This window comes from Podarcis liolepis (assembly GCF_965112155.1).
Source record: "Podarcis liolepis genome assembly, chromosome: 16".
Lineage (NCBI taxonomy): Eukaryota > Metazoa > Chordata > Lepidosauria > Squamata > Lacertidae > Podarcis > Podarcis liolepis.
This window is the reverse complement of record NC_139567.1, coordinates 15,698,090-15,713,282: the sequence shown is the minus strand read 5'-3', so window position 1 is coordinate 15,713,282 and position 15,193 is coordinate 15,698,090. Positions and strand designations below refer to the sequence as shown.

The window sequence follows — 15,193 nt, the reverse complement described above, 5'->3', positions numbered from 1 at the left end:
AAGGAATACAAGCACATTGTGAAAAACATAAAGGCCAACAGCAACAAAAAATACATAAATACATCAGTAGCAGGAGGCACTGTTCCAGTTTCACTTGCCCCCTCCCTCCCTTTTGCCATGCTAGGAGGAAGCTAGCTGGACCACTGGCCTAGTGTTAAAGGTAAAGGGACCCCTGACCATTAGGTCCAGTTGTGACCGACTCTGGGGTTGCGGCGCTCATCTCGCTTTACTGGCCGAGGGAGCCGGCATACAGCTTCTGGGTCATGTGGCCAGCATGACTAAGCCGCTTCTGGCGAACCAGAGCAGCGCATGGAAACGCCGTTTACCTTCCCGCCAGAGTGGTACCTATTTATCTACTTGCACTTTGACGTGCTTTCGAACTGCTAGGTTGGCAGGAGCTGGCCTAGTGTTACATATGAACAAATGCTTCTCTCAATCAAACCAAGCATGAATAGGGATGCATCTGAACACCAGTTGTTGGGGAGCATGGCTGGGGACATCCTGCCTGTGGGCATCCCAGAAAAGACACCTGGTTGGCCTCTGTGAGAACAGGATGCTGGACAAGATGAACCTTGGCTGGATCCAGCCTCAGGGCTGCTCTTATTTATTCATTTTTCCTCTTGGAGCGCAAAGCCTGCGAAGCTGCCTACTGTCAAAATTGGGGGTAGGATGGGGACATTTTAAGCCCTTTTGGGAAGCATCAACAGTTGCTTAATGGGGAGAACACGGGGGCCCTTTTTGCGAGCTTCCCAGAGGAATCCAGTAGGTGGAATACTGGACTAAGAAGAGGCCCCACTTTGATCTGAGCTAGCAGGGCGTTTCTGAGATAGAATCTCAAAAGCTTCCCTTGCTAGACATTTCCATGCACGCTGGTGCCACCTGCTGCTGCTTGGTTGCAGCGTTGCACTTTTGCTAGGCTGAGCCACCTCAAGGGAAGAGTGCTGCGCCATGGACTGTGCATGAAGCACACAGGGAACAACACCGGAAAGGGCTTTGGATTCTTCATCTTAAGTGGACTGCAAAGGTCTGGGGTGCTCCTGTGGCTGACTGGCACTGGTGCTGCTGTCATGAACCTGCCCCCAGCTTCTGTCTAGTGCTGGAGAAGCACAGCATGGTTAGCTTGAGCCTGGGATGGACGCTGTGGTTCAAAGCAGAGAGCAGAAAAGCAACCTGACAGAGCCATCAGTTGCTCCACTGAAGGTACTCAGGCCAAGTTCACAGCAGAGTGATGTAAGAGCATCAGAGGAGCCTGGCTGCAGCTGGAACGGGCCAAATGAGGCCCATCTAGTCCAGCATTGTGATCTCACACTGGCCAACCAAATGCCTCCTATGGGAAGCCCAAAAACAGGACGTGAGCGCAACAGAACCGCCTCCCCCCCCCCCCAGGTTACCAGCAACTCAAATTCAGAAGCATTACTGACTCACAGTCACTGGAGGCAGAGCACAGCTGCTATGACTAGTCGGATAGTCTTATTTTCCATGAATTTATCTGATCCCCTATTAAAGCCATTCATTGGAGGGAATCACTGACACTTATGGGAGTGAGCTTCATGAAGAAGTACTTTCTTTCGTTTGCTCTGAATCTTCCAGCAAGCATCATTGGATGTCCACAAGTCCTACTATTATGCAAGAGGGAAGAAAAGCTTCCGTGCATAATGTTACACACATCTCTATCATGCCCCCCCTTTTTTCTGAACTTAGTCACCTTCTCTGTAAACTAAAAGGCTGCAAATGTTTTAACATTTCTTCCTAGGAGAGTTGCTCCAGCCTCTTGACCATTTGGTCACCCTTTTCTGAACCCTTTCAACTCTACAATATCCATTCTGAGGTGAGGGGACCAGAACTGTCCATGTGCAGTCACACCATAGATTTGTAGAACACCATCGTTGTATTGGTTTAATTTGCAATTCACTTCCATAAAATTTAACATAATGCTTGGTTGGAATAAAAATACTCAAAGCTGTTTGCTTTGAATGGCAGGTGTACGTTGTGCACTTTTCTTTGCTCAGGACCTTGTGAGCCTAAGGGTGGGGCTGTTCAGGCTCAGTTCCAGGTGCTGTTGCAAAAGCTGAAGTCAGTTCTTCCTGTTGGCTTCCAACAGTGGTGGCATCTCAAATATCAGTGGCCAAAACCCGGCATCCCCCTGCCTCTCACCTTCTTTTGAATGTCATACTTGTGGCCAAGGTTGACTATGCCTGTGCACACACACACAAACGGGGCTAGCACTGGGCTGTATATGCCAAGGTGGTCCATATACAATAAGAAGACATGATGAGACTTGTTACTTGCAGATTTTCAGTAACCCAGCCATATGAGCTAGTGTCCTGGCCAAGACTGATGTTAAAATAGGTAGTGTGTGCATGGGTGGGGGTGAAGAAATATGCTCATCCAGTGAGAGGCTAAAGTGATGCTCTTCATGTGCTCACCCCAGGAGCCAGCAAGCACCAAATTTAGGCAAAGGGGAATTGGGTGCATGCTTAGTACTTGAGGGGCAGGAAGACAGTAGGCAGACTCATATCCAGCCTAGAGTGGACACTGGCCACCGTGCAAGCTTAATTTCTTGTAACAATGCTAATGAATCTGTGTTTCTTGCCTCTGCTCATGCAAGGTCACCGGGGTCACTGCACAAACTTGTACTGAGCCAATCCAGGCCAGAGAGCAACAGCGCAGGAGAGAGTCTCATTGTGGATTGCAGCCCTGGTTGAAAATTAAATGGCAGCAGCCAGGGAAGAGAGAGGGGAGGTCCCCATTGGGTGTGGTGGGAACAGGAACATGGGTCCTTGCACACTTGCTCACTCAGTAAAGGCAGCATCTGGTTTCTCCCACTAGGCATGGGCAGGAAGGGGCACCACAGGCAGAGAGAATGGAGGAAACAGCCTACTTATGAGCCCATCATGGTCACATTCCATTAGCTTTGCTCGGAGCCAATTCCAGTGGAAGAGCCATCTGTCTCCCTCTGCCCTTGAAGAGGCAATCAATAGCCTGTAACAATGGCCCTCCCACTCTCTGGCACCAGGGCCTCCATGAAGGATCCACGCACTCTGAGCAACACACACACACACACACACAACATCCATGGGGTGTGTGGAACAGTCAGACATTAGACTCCTCCTGATAAAGCCATTAGCCTTAATTTAGATGGGTGCTGGCTAAGAACAATATGAGGAGGGGGCAGCTGGTCACCCTACCCTGAGACTCCAGGTACAGAATGAGACTTTCTGAGCCCCAGGGCTGTTTTTGCCATAAAACTAACCCCTCTTCTGATGCCTGACTGGGCAGTCAATGATTGACAGACCTTGAGAACAAAGACCTTCTCATTCCTAACTGGCACTTGGATTATTGAGCTGCAGGCTTGTGTGCAATTTGGGGAGAGGGTGATTCTGGCACTCAGCATCTGTTGCCTGGGACTCAGCACCACCACTGGCAACTTAAGGAAAGATGCTGAGGCCCCTCCCTGGTGTTTGTTTACATTCACACTCCTTTCAGCTCTCCCTCCGATAAGAATAAATCTGTCTGCTTTGAAGTAAGCAGGGGGCGGGCATCAGATTCTTTTCTGTTTTGCAGAGGAAATGAAAAGACCAACCCTCTGGAAGTTGCTGGTGTGGATCTTGCTCTCTCAGCCCCTATATTTATGGCGTTTCCTCCACCATTCTGTTTAACCAAACATTCAAAGCAACTTAAAACAATACATATATACGTATTTATACACACATGAAAATGAATCTAGCAAAGCAACCAGAAACTGCAAGAGAGATCTCCAATATAGGGAAGGAAGAGTGGAAATTTATTATTGTTGATGTTGATTATTATTTAATATCTATATATTATTATTTAATCTCTATATATTATTATTTAATCTCTATATATTTTAAAAATATCTCTTAAGCATCATACAGAAAACAGAAACAACAGATAACTAAAACAAAATATTACAAAAATACACAGTTACATATAAAAATGTTACATTAATACAAAGTTACTAATATAGAAAAATCGGTATCAGTTCATTTTCCTTCTGATACACCCTGCTTCTCAGCCTCTGGGTTCTCACCTAGAGTCCACACAAACTCTCATCTCACCCACAACGAGAAGAGTTCCTGGAAACAGTAGGCACCAGCCTAATCAAGACTTGCTTCCTTGGACAAAGCCAAGGTGAATGGTACTTCCTCAGACTGCCGCCAGCTGTGTCCCATTCAGCTGCTCTCTCAACACCTGGTTCCAGGGACAGCAGGTTTGTTAAGTTTCCCAGCTGGTCCCTCTGCTCACAGCTCTTTCTTTACCCTCTGTCCTCTCCTCCTCTTCTTCAGCAGCCTCAGCTGAAGCGAAAAACACATTGTGCATCTGCTGTAGCCCCACATGCCATCATTATACTGAGTTGTGGAAGCCCAGGAAGGACACAGAGGGGTGTGAGGTCACACAAAGCTTTCTCTGCTCTTTTGCTGAAGCTCAGAGAAAGCTGGCAAGGCTGGAGGGGGGGGCTATGGCCCTTTTGATGCCTTGGCCGCTAAGGGTTTGACCGCACTTTAAGCTGGGACTGGCAGAGGTCATTAGTCAAGATGGCCAAAACAGTTTACACCCCAAATTCAGGCTGGAAACCAGATTGAAAAGGACCCAAGGGATGGGTCTCAACCAGAAATGCCTCAGCTGGGCTGCCATTGTTTGCTTAAGAACTTCACCCAAGAGCGATACATTTGAGGTAAGCTAACAAAGAGGTCAAAAATACTGGCCCAAAGGCTGCTTCTCTCTCCATTGAGTAGCTCAGCCACCCCAAGAGCTAACTCAATACACTCTGGCAACAGGGATAGGCCATGCAAGCAAGTGGCAGGACTCACCTCTTCAGGTATTCTGCCCACATCCTCAGGCCAAGCAAACTGAACCGTGGTCTTATGAACCTGACAAGCGGAAATCATGGGACCATCCTTAATAGCAGCATCTGTGAATAATGTGGACTCCAAGCTGGAGCAGATATGATTGATTTTTATCTGCAAAGTGGTTTGCAAACTGGTTGCAGCAGAATGTGAAGGCTCCTCTCTCCCCTACCAGGGACCAGCATGCAATTTCCATTCAGAAAAGCACCACTGCCAGCCTGCGCAATCCATTACTGATGCAATGAGAGCTTCCTTTGCTGCCATCATTGCCATGGGGCTGTGGCTCCTTCTCAAGCAGTTCCGGCATGAGATTCCTTACACCACTGATCTTTCTACCTGTGCCCCGGTAAGTTGTATCTTTTTAGGAGGTGAAACTTATTTTTTGTAAATTTATTCAGTAAGGGGTCTTAAAAATATGTTTTTGGGTGTGAGGAATTCACATCTGCTATTGTTTTTGTGACTGAGCAACATTTAGCTTGGCAAATCTATGTTTGATTAAAAAGCACATAAACTGCCCTAGGGAGACACCAAATAATTTCAAGTTTGCCTTCTGAAGAAGTCAGATAATGCTAATTTAAATTTTAGTTTCTTTGCATAAAATATGTCTAAGCATGCAACATTACCTTGTAATCATAATACATTAGAAAGTAATGACACCAATTAATAAGAAATTTAAACAAGTTTCAGGAGGAACTGCTGATGTGAATTGTCTGCTTTCAGTATAACTTTAGTTGTATCTTTGCGACCATCAAATAAGATGCAGTCAATTTCACCTTTCTGACAAAGATAATCAAATTCCTGATCCAGGGATTTCATAACTTTTTCTTTGGCCCTCTTGACTTTACTGTGATCCAACTACAAGTCTCTTGTCTTCTTCAGTGATCAAGGCAGCATCTATAAAGGTGGCTGTGCTGATGACAGCTGTGGCACACAGGCCAATACCATATATGATGCTCTGCATGGCAACATTATGTATTTCTAATGTGTTATACTCTGTATTTTTATTAGAAATGGAAGAAATACTTGGTTTTCCTAATTTCAATTCATAACTTCCACCATTTCCATCTTGGGCATCAGCTATTTGTTCTTCATTTTCATTAGCAGATAAAATTATTTCATTTGATGGCATTGAACCCATCCTGCTTACTTCTCTGCTTATATGCAGCAAGCCTTCTTTTCTTGTCTTCTTGCCACTTCTGCTTTTTGACTTGTCTGTTATGCTCAGGTAGATCTGGCAAGCCAATCTGATGTGGTCCAATAGAACCAGTCTTCTCTCTCTGACCTTTAGTGAAAGGAAGTTCCTTCACAAGGATCTTCATCTCCTTAGAACACGTACAGTTAATGTGAGCCAGTGTGGTGTAGTGGTTAAGAGCAGTAGACGTAAGCTGGTGAACTGGGTTTGCCTCCTGATCCTCCACATGCAGCTGCTGGGTGACCTTGGGCTAGTCACACTTCTCTGAAGTGTCTCAGCCTCACTCACCTCACAGAATGTTTTTTGTGGGGGGCGGGGAGGGAAAGGAGATTGTTGGCCACTTTGAAACTCCTTAAGGTAGTGATTAAGTGGGATATCAAATCCAAACTCTCTTCTTCTTCTTCTTCTTCTTCTTCTTCTTCTTCTTCTTCTTCTTCTTATTGCAACCAGCATCTGCATAGCAGCCAAACTCAGAGGATAAAATTTTTACACTTGCAGTTGAAGACATCAAAAGTTTGTCAAGTTTTGAAATTTTGATTTTCATGCAATTTTACACACTTTCCCCCACAAAACCTTTTAATAAGACAAGTTTAATTGTATTGGAAATTCCACAAAAACGTTCAAAGGTCAATATTTTTATGTAGTTATTTACCAAACAAAACTAAATGGTATTAATTTAACCAAAATATCTTTTGAATTCCCAAGTCACGTTTTACAACCTTTTAGCATCCTTCAATTTGGGAATTTGAAAGTTGAAAAATTCAACACACCTTATTGACCCAGCCACTTCATTGCTCCCAGGCTTTGAGAAACCAGGGAGCCAAGCATGCCCTTCCAAGTGTGGGATGGGATGTGATTCTCTGCATTCAAGTGTTCCAACAGGACTGCCAGCCATAATGCATGGAACTCCCATAAGGCTGTCAGGAATGCACTCAGAGAGTGGACAGAGAGAAATTTGTCTGCATCTCTTCAGAATTTCATTTTTTTAAAAAAATATATTTATTAGGTTTCCACCGAAGAGAAAAACACAGAAAAAACAACAACAACCACCACAGATACAAAAAGAGAACAAGAGAAAACAAAACATATTCAAAAGTACATTTAAAACAAATCAAAATAAAATCCAGTAAAAGAAAAATTTCACCCAACCAGATAAAGCGTAAAAACTCCAACTTTTAAGGTCATACCAAATTAACTTCCTTTCTTGACTTCCTCACGCCTCCCTTTTTTGTGTTCCTCATTACCCAATCAGGTACAGCAAGTCCTTACCCTCTTTCAAATCTCATTTCTAATTATTTGGTGTATTCTGTTATGTCACCAACCTTTCCTCTTTGTACTTAAACACCTTTATAATGTTATTTACTTTCGACATAATATAACTTTTATCTTTCCTCCTTTTCTGTTACGTTTTGCATACTTTTTCTTAAGCTATATCGCTAATGCCATATTATTTCCAAAACAAACATTATTTTAACATTCATAAACTTTGCAGTGTTTCTGCAGATAGTCTTTAAACTTCCTCCAGTCTTCTTCCACTGATTCTTCTCCCAGGTCTCGGATTCTGCCAGTCATTTCTGCCAACTCCATATAATCTATCACTTGCATCTGTGCATCTCTTCAGAATTTCAGAATATAATCAGTCTATCAAAGGAAGCTGAATGTTCAAAGATTCAGGACTTTCAAGCCTAGCACTGGCTTGCTGCCAGACACCGAGTGTGTACAGGATGAACCAGATACCCCACAGCTCAAGAAACTTGAGCAGCAAGAAGTGTCTCCTGGAGCCTGTGCTGAGGATCCTCTTGATGGGACTTCTGGGGGGAGACCGGCTGACGAACCCTTGGAGCTGTCAGAGGAGAAGGTGGAGCCACCCTTATCTTTGAGAATGCTGGCACGTGGCACCCAAAAAACCAGGTCAAGACCAAGGAGCAATGGCATGGCATTTACCTATGGACCTGGTCCCAGAGTCCCTGAGTAAGTGGTCTACTCATGAGTAAGCAATCCCTGGAATGCCTTTACTACCAGTAGCTGGGGTTAGTGTGTGGTCTAGAAAGCCAGAGCAATTCATGTCTTCCCTTTGAGCCCTCTACTTGCTAGAAACACAGGTCTCTTGCTCCTTGTTCTGGAGTATATTCCACGCCCCCTTGCTGAACTCATTGCAATATTGACCTTGACCTGTTTCTTGACCTGTTCAGGGATCACATTTGGTTTTAGAATGATTTCCTGAACTTGACTTTGATGTATTTGGACTGTGCAGTACCTGCAACCCTCCCTGTGTTGGTGATTACTTTGGTGAAAGACTTATATTTCCTGGATAGAGACCCTAACCCCAAGAACATCCCCTGAAGCAAAAGGAAGAGCTTCTTCACGCAGTGCACAGTGAAACCAATTTTGCTCCTGCCTTCTGCCTTATATGGCTTTAAAGGGGGCTGGACAAATTCACGGAGGATAATGCTTTCAGTGGTTACTACTAGTTAAAGGAGGTACTGTACTATATCCAATACTAGAGGCAGTATGCCTCTGAACTACAGTGGTACGTCAGGTTACAGATGCTTCAGGTTACAGACGCTTCTGGTTACAGACTCTGCTAACCCAGAAATAGTACCTTGGGTTAAGATCTTTGCTTCAGGATGAAAACAGAAATTGTGCGGCAGTGGTGTGGCGGCAGCGGGAGGCCCCATTAGCTAAAGTGGTACCTCAGGTTAAGAACGGACCTCCAGAACGAATTATGTTCTTAACCTGAGGTACCACTGTACCTGCTTCTGGGGATATTAGGTGGGAGAGGCTGGTGCACTCCTGTTCTGCTTGTCGACCTCACATTGCAGCATCTGGTTGGTCTGTTTGAGAACAGGATGTTGGACAAGGAGGGCCTTCAGTCTGATGCAGCCTATTTTTATAATCCTGCTTTATTGTTTTTACTATACAACGCGCTATGGAAGGCACCACAAGGGTAATCCAGTCCAACTCCCTGCAATGCAGGAATCATTTGCCCAGTGTGGGGCTCCAACCCACAATATGCTTTTAAGCAAATACATCAAGGCCCTTATTTGCCCCTGTGCACAGATGGCGACAGTGAGGCAACTGCTGGGTGCTGGGCATCCTCCGCCTGGTTCATTTGGTACTCTCCTCCTGCGGGCAGTCCAGGCCCTTCCCTTCCCCGGGCCGCCCTCCGTCCCTCCCTCGGCCCCTCCCTCCGCAGCTTCACCTTGTGACTGCCTGGGCTAAACATTAGACGGGCCCCATTAATGGTTAATAGAGCCTTGTCCCCGCCGCCCCTTAAGGGACGCTCCGCTGCCTCTGCCTCTCCAGACACCCTCTGGCCGCGGCAGCTGAACGATGGCAGACGGTAAGCGCCCCTCCCCGCCCCTGCTTGGCCGGCTGAGCAGAGCTGCTCTCCCTCTCCCTCGGGGCGAAGAGACTGAGAGGGTCCTGCATCCATTCTCCCCTCCCTCACGCGCCCCCAGCGCAAAATCCTAACTCAAGCAGCAGAAGAAAAATGCTGGAAAGGAAAGCAAATACCCCTCCCTATGGATTCTTTGCCCATCTTAGACCCTGTTGGAGGGCGAAGCTGTGCCGTTCTGGTGGCCTCACCTGAAAAAATGACATTGTAGAGCTGGGGAAAGGATCAGCAAAAGGGCAGCCGAAAGGATCAAGGGTATGCGTTTTTTTAGTTTAGAGAAAAGGATCAGCAAAAGGGCAGCCGAAAGGATCAAGGAGAAAAGGCGAGCAGGGCTTCTCTTAAGATAGAGGTGTATAAGGTGATGTGTTACAAGGTGTACATTCTCTGTTTCTTCAGCTTGTAAACCGCCTTGGGTATTGTAGAATAGAAAGGCGGTATACAATTTAAAAGTGAAATGAAATGACGGCGTGGAGAAAGCGAACAGGGAGAAACTCCATCTGTCATAGCACTCAGTGGCGTAGCGTGGGTTGTCAGCACCCGGGGCAAGGCAAGTAATTTGCGCCCCCTAACCCGTGGATTTGCGCCCCCTAACCCTAACCCCCAGATGTTGCGCCCGGTGCGGCCGGCCCCCCCTGCACCCCCCACGCTACGCCACTGATAGCACTAGAACTCCTTGGTATCCAACCAAGCTGAATGTTGGAAGGCTCAGGACAGGCGAAGGAGTGTTGCAATTCGCTCCCCAAGCTGTAGTAACGGCTATCAACTTGGATGGCTTTAAAAGAGAATTAATTAGACAGACTCCTGGAGGAGAAGAAGGCTGTTAAAGTCTGCTGACCCCGCTGCCTCTGTTCTCCCTCCACTGTCGGAGGCTGTGTGCTCCTGAGTACCGGTTGCTAGAAACCTCGGAAGGGGAGAGTTGCTGTTGCACTTGGGTGCTGCTTGCATTGGGACGTCTGGTTGGCCACTGGGGGAAGGGATGCTGGAGGAGATGGGTCCCCGCTGGCCTGGCCAGCTGCTGTAGGGCTCGTCTTGCATTTCTTGTACCTTGGGTCTGAGGGGGGTTGGTGCATAATGACACCGAGTCTCTAGTGGTCCACGCGCTTTCCTTCGGTTCCCACAACCGCAGCAGCACCTCTAGGAACAGGGCAGCTTTGACTTCGGCGCAGGATTCCACCATGCTTTCCGGATTCAGGGTCCTGTCCTCCCTCCGTCTGCAATGGAGAAATCCTGGGGTTAGAGGGAGAGTTCCCCACCCCCCAGAGTTTCCTTTCCAGTTTCTTCTTCCCCTAGAACTGAGCCCCAGGCACCCATGGGAGGGGGGGGGGCTTTTGCCTGCCTTGGCAGTGCTCTGCTCGGCGCAGCTTCCCTACTTCTGTGGGGCAAGCGGGTGATAGAAGTAGAGAATCGTAGGCTTGGAAGGGACCCCAAGGGACATCTAGTCCAACCCCCTGCAATGCTGGAATCTCAACTAGGTCATACATGGCAGGTGGCCATCCAAGCTCTGCTTAAAAACCTCCAAGGAAGGAGAATCTACCATCTCTCGTGGGGGGGTCAGTCCCTTCATTTCCCTCCTCCCCGGACGGGCGGCAGTTAGGGGGTGGAAGTAGCCACGAAGAGGAGCAGGGAAGCAGTGTAGCCTGAAACAGCTGGTGGGGTCCTCCGGCAGAAGCAGCGCGGCCAGTCTTTGCCTTCGACAGGAGAAAGTCCAGCTCCTTTCCCCAGTATACAGGCGCCGCGGTAGGAGGCACTTCTTCGGCCAAGGACTCCAGAGCTCGGCTGGAAAGAAGCCGTTGCCGCCGACGCAGCTCTCGGGTTCCACCGCCCAATGGCTCCAAGTGCTGCCGCGGGAGCTCCGAGCCTGACTTTCCCCTCTCCTTTTTCTCCTCCAGAAAGGCTCCCCGAGACCGCGGTTGACAAATTCTCTTACGGTAAGGAAAGGGAGTGAGAGGGGAGGGGGGCTGTGCTACCCTTACGGCTGGCTTCCTACAGTAAGGGGGGGGGGGGTGACGCCCAATCCCATATGGCAAAACCTAGAAAATATTTACTTTGGGTTGGGTGCAGATCCAGCTTAAACCATGGTTATACAGTGGTACCTCGGGTTAAGTACTTAATTCGTTCCGGAGGTCCGTTCATAACCTGAAACTGTTCTTAACCTGAAGCACCACTTTAGCTAATGGGGCCTCCCGCTGCCGCCGCGCCGCCGGAGCACGATTTCTGTTCTCATCCTGAAGCAAAGTTCTTAACTCGAGGTACTAGTTCTGGGTTAGCGGAGTGTGTAACCTGAAGCGTATGTAACCTGAAGTGTATGTAACCCGAGGTACCACTGTATTTGCAATTATTTGAAAGATGAAAGAAAGGCAGCAATACTTTCAAACGCAACAAACAGACTACAGTGGTGTCATACATTGTACCACCAGAGTCACGCACCATACATTCCCTGTTATTAAAGTCATAAAGTTTGGGGTTGGAAAGTGAGGGTTGTATGTCTTTCCACTTCCTCCCAAATTTGTTCTTTTCCCTTTCCCCTGTAAAGTATCAAAACCTGTTCCACCCCCCACCCCCCCAGCTTCAAAACTGGCAGAGATGTAGCAGCTAATTGCTCTGTTGAATTCCCCTGTAACTTAGCCAGGGAGGGGAGGCTCCCAAGAAAGCTGATGCTCAGAGCCAGAGGGACTCCCTGCAACTGCTGCATTGGTTTAGATTAACTCTCTCTCCCCCCCCTCTTTCCCCCCTGAGATTATGAAACCATTCGCAATGGGGGCCTGATCTTTGCGGTTGTGGCCTTTCTGATTGGACTTGCCATCATCCTCAGTAAGTACTGTATTTTTTTCTGGGGTGGTGGTGAGCAGTGGCCTTGTCTACATAATGGCAGAGGGGAGTGTAGACCAGAGGAAAGAGAGCGCCAAAGTGGGGTGGGTGTCTCTGGGGGCAGAAAGGAGGAGGGAGTGAGCAGCTTCTTTCCTCGCCCAGCTCAACAATAAGCAAACTAGTGATGGAGCCCCTGACCTACAAGACGTTACTCAGCATGCTCCTGAAGTGTGTTCACAAAGGCCCACGCAAATGGGTGTATGGGGGGGGGCACCATGCCTGCTGCTTGTGGGAAAGAGGAGCGGTTTCTGAGTGCAAAAGTCCCTCCCTTTGGGTGCCCCGTGCCCCTTTCCCCACCTTCCTGCTGTCATTACCCCAGGGATCTGCTGTAGGAAAATTCCAGCAGCCCTTGTGATCCAGTGGAACTTCCCCAGAGGAAGATCCTTGTATTTGGTCACAGGTGCTCCTCCAGCCCCTCCCTACCCCACAGCGAGAAAGTGAACTAGGGGGGCGGGGTGCCTGTTCCCCACCTCTCCTGAAGGCAGATCTGCTGTGGCCTGTCAGCACACACCCAGGCTCCAGGCTTGAGTGGGGAGGGGGAAAGGTTCTGGTGAACTTCAGCCCTTGGCTCACACTTGACCAATCCAGAGACTGAAGCCCCACAGGAAAAATTAAGTTCAGCAGGTAGAGCTTCTCCTGACACTGATTGTTATCTCTACGCCAGGAAAAGCTTCACCTGCTAGATCTCAGGAGCAGGAACAGAAAAGGAGAGGAAGGGTTCTACCACAAAGCAACTCCCCTTCCTACCAAATCCCAAGAAGGATCCTCCTGCCTGCCTGAGTGGCAGTTACCGTTTTAGCCCCACCCCCAGCCTCTTTGACCTGCTGGTGATGCCATTCCCAGTCTGTGGGTCACTGCAATGTCAGAGGTCCCCTATCCTGCTGTTAAAGAGTTAAACACTTCCCCCTCACATAGACACAAACACACTTCTCCATCCCTGAGCTTTGCTAGATTTTTATCTCAGTGGAAAGTTCCAGTTCTGCAGCAGCACATGAAATTCAAGGCTCGGCCAGTGTTGGCAGGTGGTGAGAGGGTGGCAGCCCCCCCCCCTGCAATGGAGCGTCAGGAAGATAAGATGTGGGGAGGGCCACAGGGCGGGCCAACCAGTGTTCTGCCATGGAGAGATTTGGGGATTATTTTCCTGGCAGTGGCAGGCCTTGTCAAATTTCAGCAGCGCCCTGTGTAAAGCCAAAATTTGGTGCTTCTGCCTCTCACCTTCCATTATACACCATAGTTGTGGTGCCGCCTGCAGTGCCCCCTGATGCCCTGCACCCAGTGCGATCAAACCGGTTGCACTCCCCTAAATCTGCCTCTGTTCCTGGGCTAAATGGGGGTGGGGATGGGAAGAGTGAGGTTATGGGGCAGCAGCAGGCTGTAAAGGAAACCTTGAGGAAAACATGGGTTGTTGGAAGATGGTGCCCACCATGGGGGAAGGCAGGGCACTCTTGTTTTTCTGAGGCCTCATCCTGTCTCTTTGATTCCAGGTCGGCGTTTCCGCTGTGGAGGAAAGAGGAAGCGAAGGTGGGTGCAATTTTGTCAGGATTTCCCCCCTGCCCCATCCCTTCTCTGGGCACAGGCTGCATGGAAGGCAGTCTGCAGGGCGCCCAGATCATGTTAACGGAGGTGTGGTCTTCTCCCTCTCCCTTTTCTAGGCAAGGAGATGATGAAGATGATGCAGTCTGAATTCTGGTATGTTTGGTGGCGGCCGAGGGGCCTCAGAGGTGCCTTTCCTCTGGCAACAGCTTGAAGGGGCTCTAGCCTGGTACCGCCCCTTGACCAGTCCCTTGTAAAGTCCTTTGGAAAGGGAAGCCTCCAATGAGGAGTCCTTTGGAAAGGGAAGCCTCCAATGAGGGGTCCCCTTCCTTGTCCTTGCTAGTCAGTTGCTCATCTTGGACTTCACTGCTGCTTGTTGCAGACCCTGTTCTCCAGGGCCATGCCAGGCCTTCAAATCAGACACACATGACCCAGTTCCAGACTAGCAGATCAATTTCTGGACCTGGGAATGTGGTCATCCTGAGTCATCCCAGCCCAGGGAAGGAAATTTCCCCAAGGCTGTGCAAGGAACATGCCCCCTGGAAAGACTCCACTAACACCAGAGCAATTGCCCTCTCTTTATGGATTCTCTTATCTCTTTATACTGCCCTGCCAGAATACTTGGCGCCTCACAGAGCTGCAGGAGCAACAATGGAAGATCCCTGCTCTCAAAGAACTTCTAAAATTGAGTCATGGGGGAAGCAACAGACATGGAGGGAAGGATGGTGGGGGCATGTATAGCTTGGTTAAGGGTGGTTCACCAACATTTTATGTCTTCCACTCTCCCCCTTTGCAGCACTCCTCTGACCAGCCGATGAGGTCCCTGCTGGAGCCAAAGGGATAGGCCCATCACAGCAGCCAAATCTTTTGCACTCGACAAATGAACAGAGCAGCTTTCTGATTTCGGAGCTGCACCCAGTCTGCCTGGAATTCTCTTTCTGTAAAACAGATTGCTTTCTTCTGTGCTTTATTTAATAAAATGTCCACTAGGGAAGAGTGACATTTGTTGTGTTGTTTGTGCAGAAGGGAGGGGCAACTGCTCTTGATCCAATTTCTCTGCCTCCTCTCCATTTGTTCCAGATGTGTCCAGGTCTGGGGCCATCTCAATCCTGACCCCATCATGGCCACTGGGCACAAGGGCTCCTTGGCTGAGAAGCACCCCTCAGCTCGCTGGGAGCAGCGCCAGTTCTTGCTACCATATAATGAAGAGCAGTTGGCATCACCTCCCCTTCTGTACCAGGTACACTGGAGGAAGTGTGTACAGGCCAAGATCCCAGCTTTGCCAGGTGAAAAGGCATTTATTTCTCTTTCTCTCTTTCTTAGTTGTTTGGGGAG

General features: G+C 48.5%; 1 protein-coding gene across 3 annotated transcripts; it reads left to right on the top strand.

Annotated features, from left to right (window-relative positions):
• Positions 1-9,611: 9,611 nt before the first annotated feature.
• FXYD2 (FXYD domain containing ion transport regulator 2) lies at positions 9,612-14,858 on the top strand. Of its 3 annotated transcripts, XM_083480871.1 has the most exons (7): positions 9,612-9,969; positions 10,125-11,128; positions 11,167-11,385; positions 12,194-12,268; positions 13,810-13,846; positions 13,978-14,014; positions 14,655-14,858. In XM_083480871.1, the coding sequence occupies exons 3-6, from the start codon at positions 11,283-11,285 to the stop codon at positions 14,006-14,008; spliced, it is 246 nt and encodes an 81-aa protein (XP_083336997.1). In that variant the 5' UTR covers positions 9,612-9,969; positions 10,125-11,128; positions 11,167-11,282; the 3' UTR covers positions 14,009-14,014; positions 14,655-14,858. The 3 variants fall into 3 exon arrangements, 2 of the variants coding, with proteins under 2 accessions (XP_083336997.1, XP_083336996.1); XR_014520357.1 differs by lacking the exon at positions 9,612-9,969 and having other exon boundaries at positions 11,012-11,385; positions 13,978-14,087; XM_083480870.1 differs by lacking the exon at positions 9,612-9,969 and having other exon boundaries at positions 11,014-11,385.
• Positions 14,859-15,193: the final 335 nt, after the last annotated feature.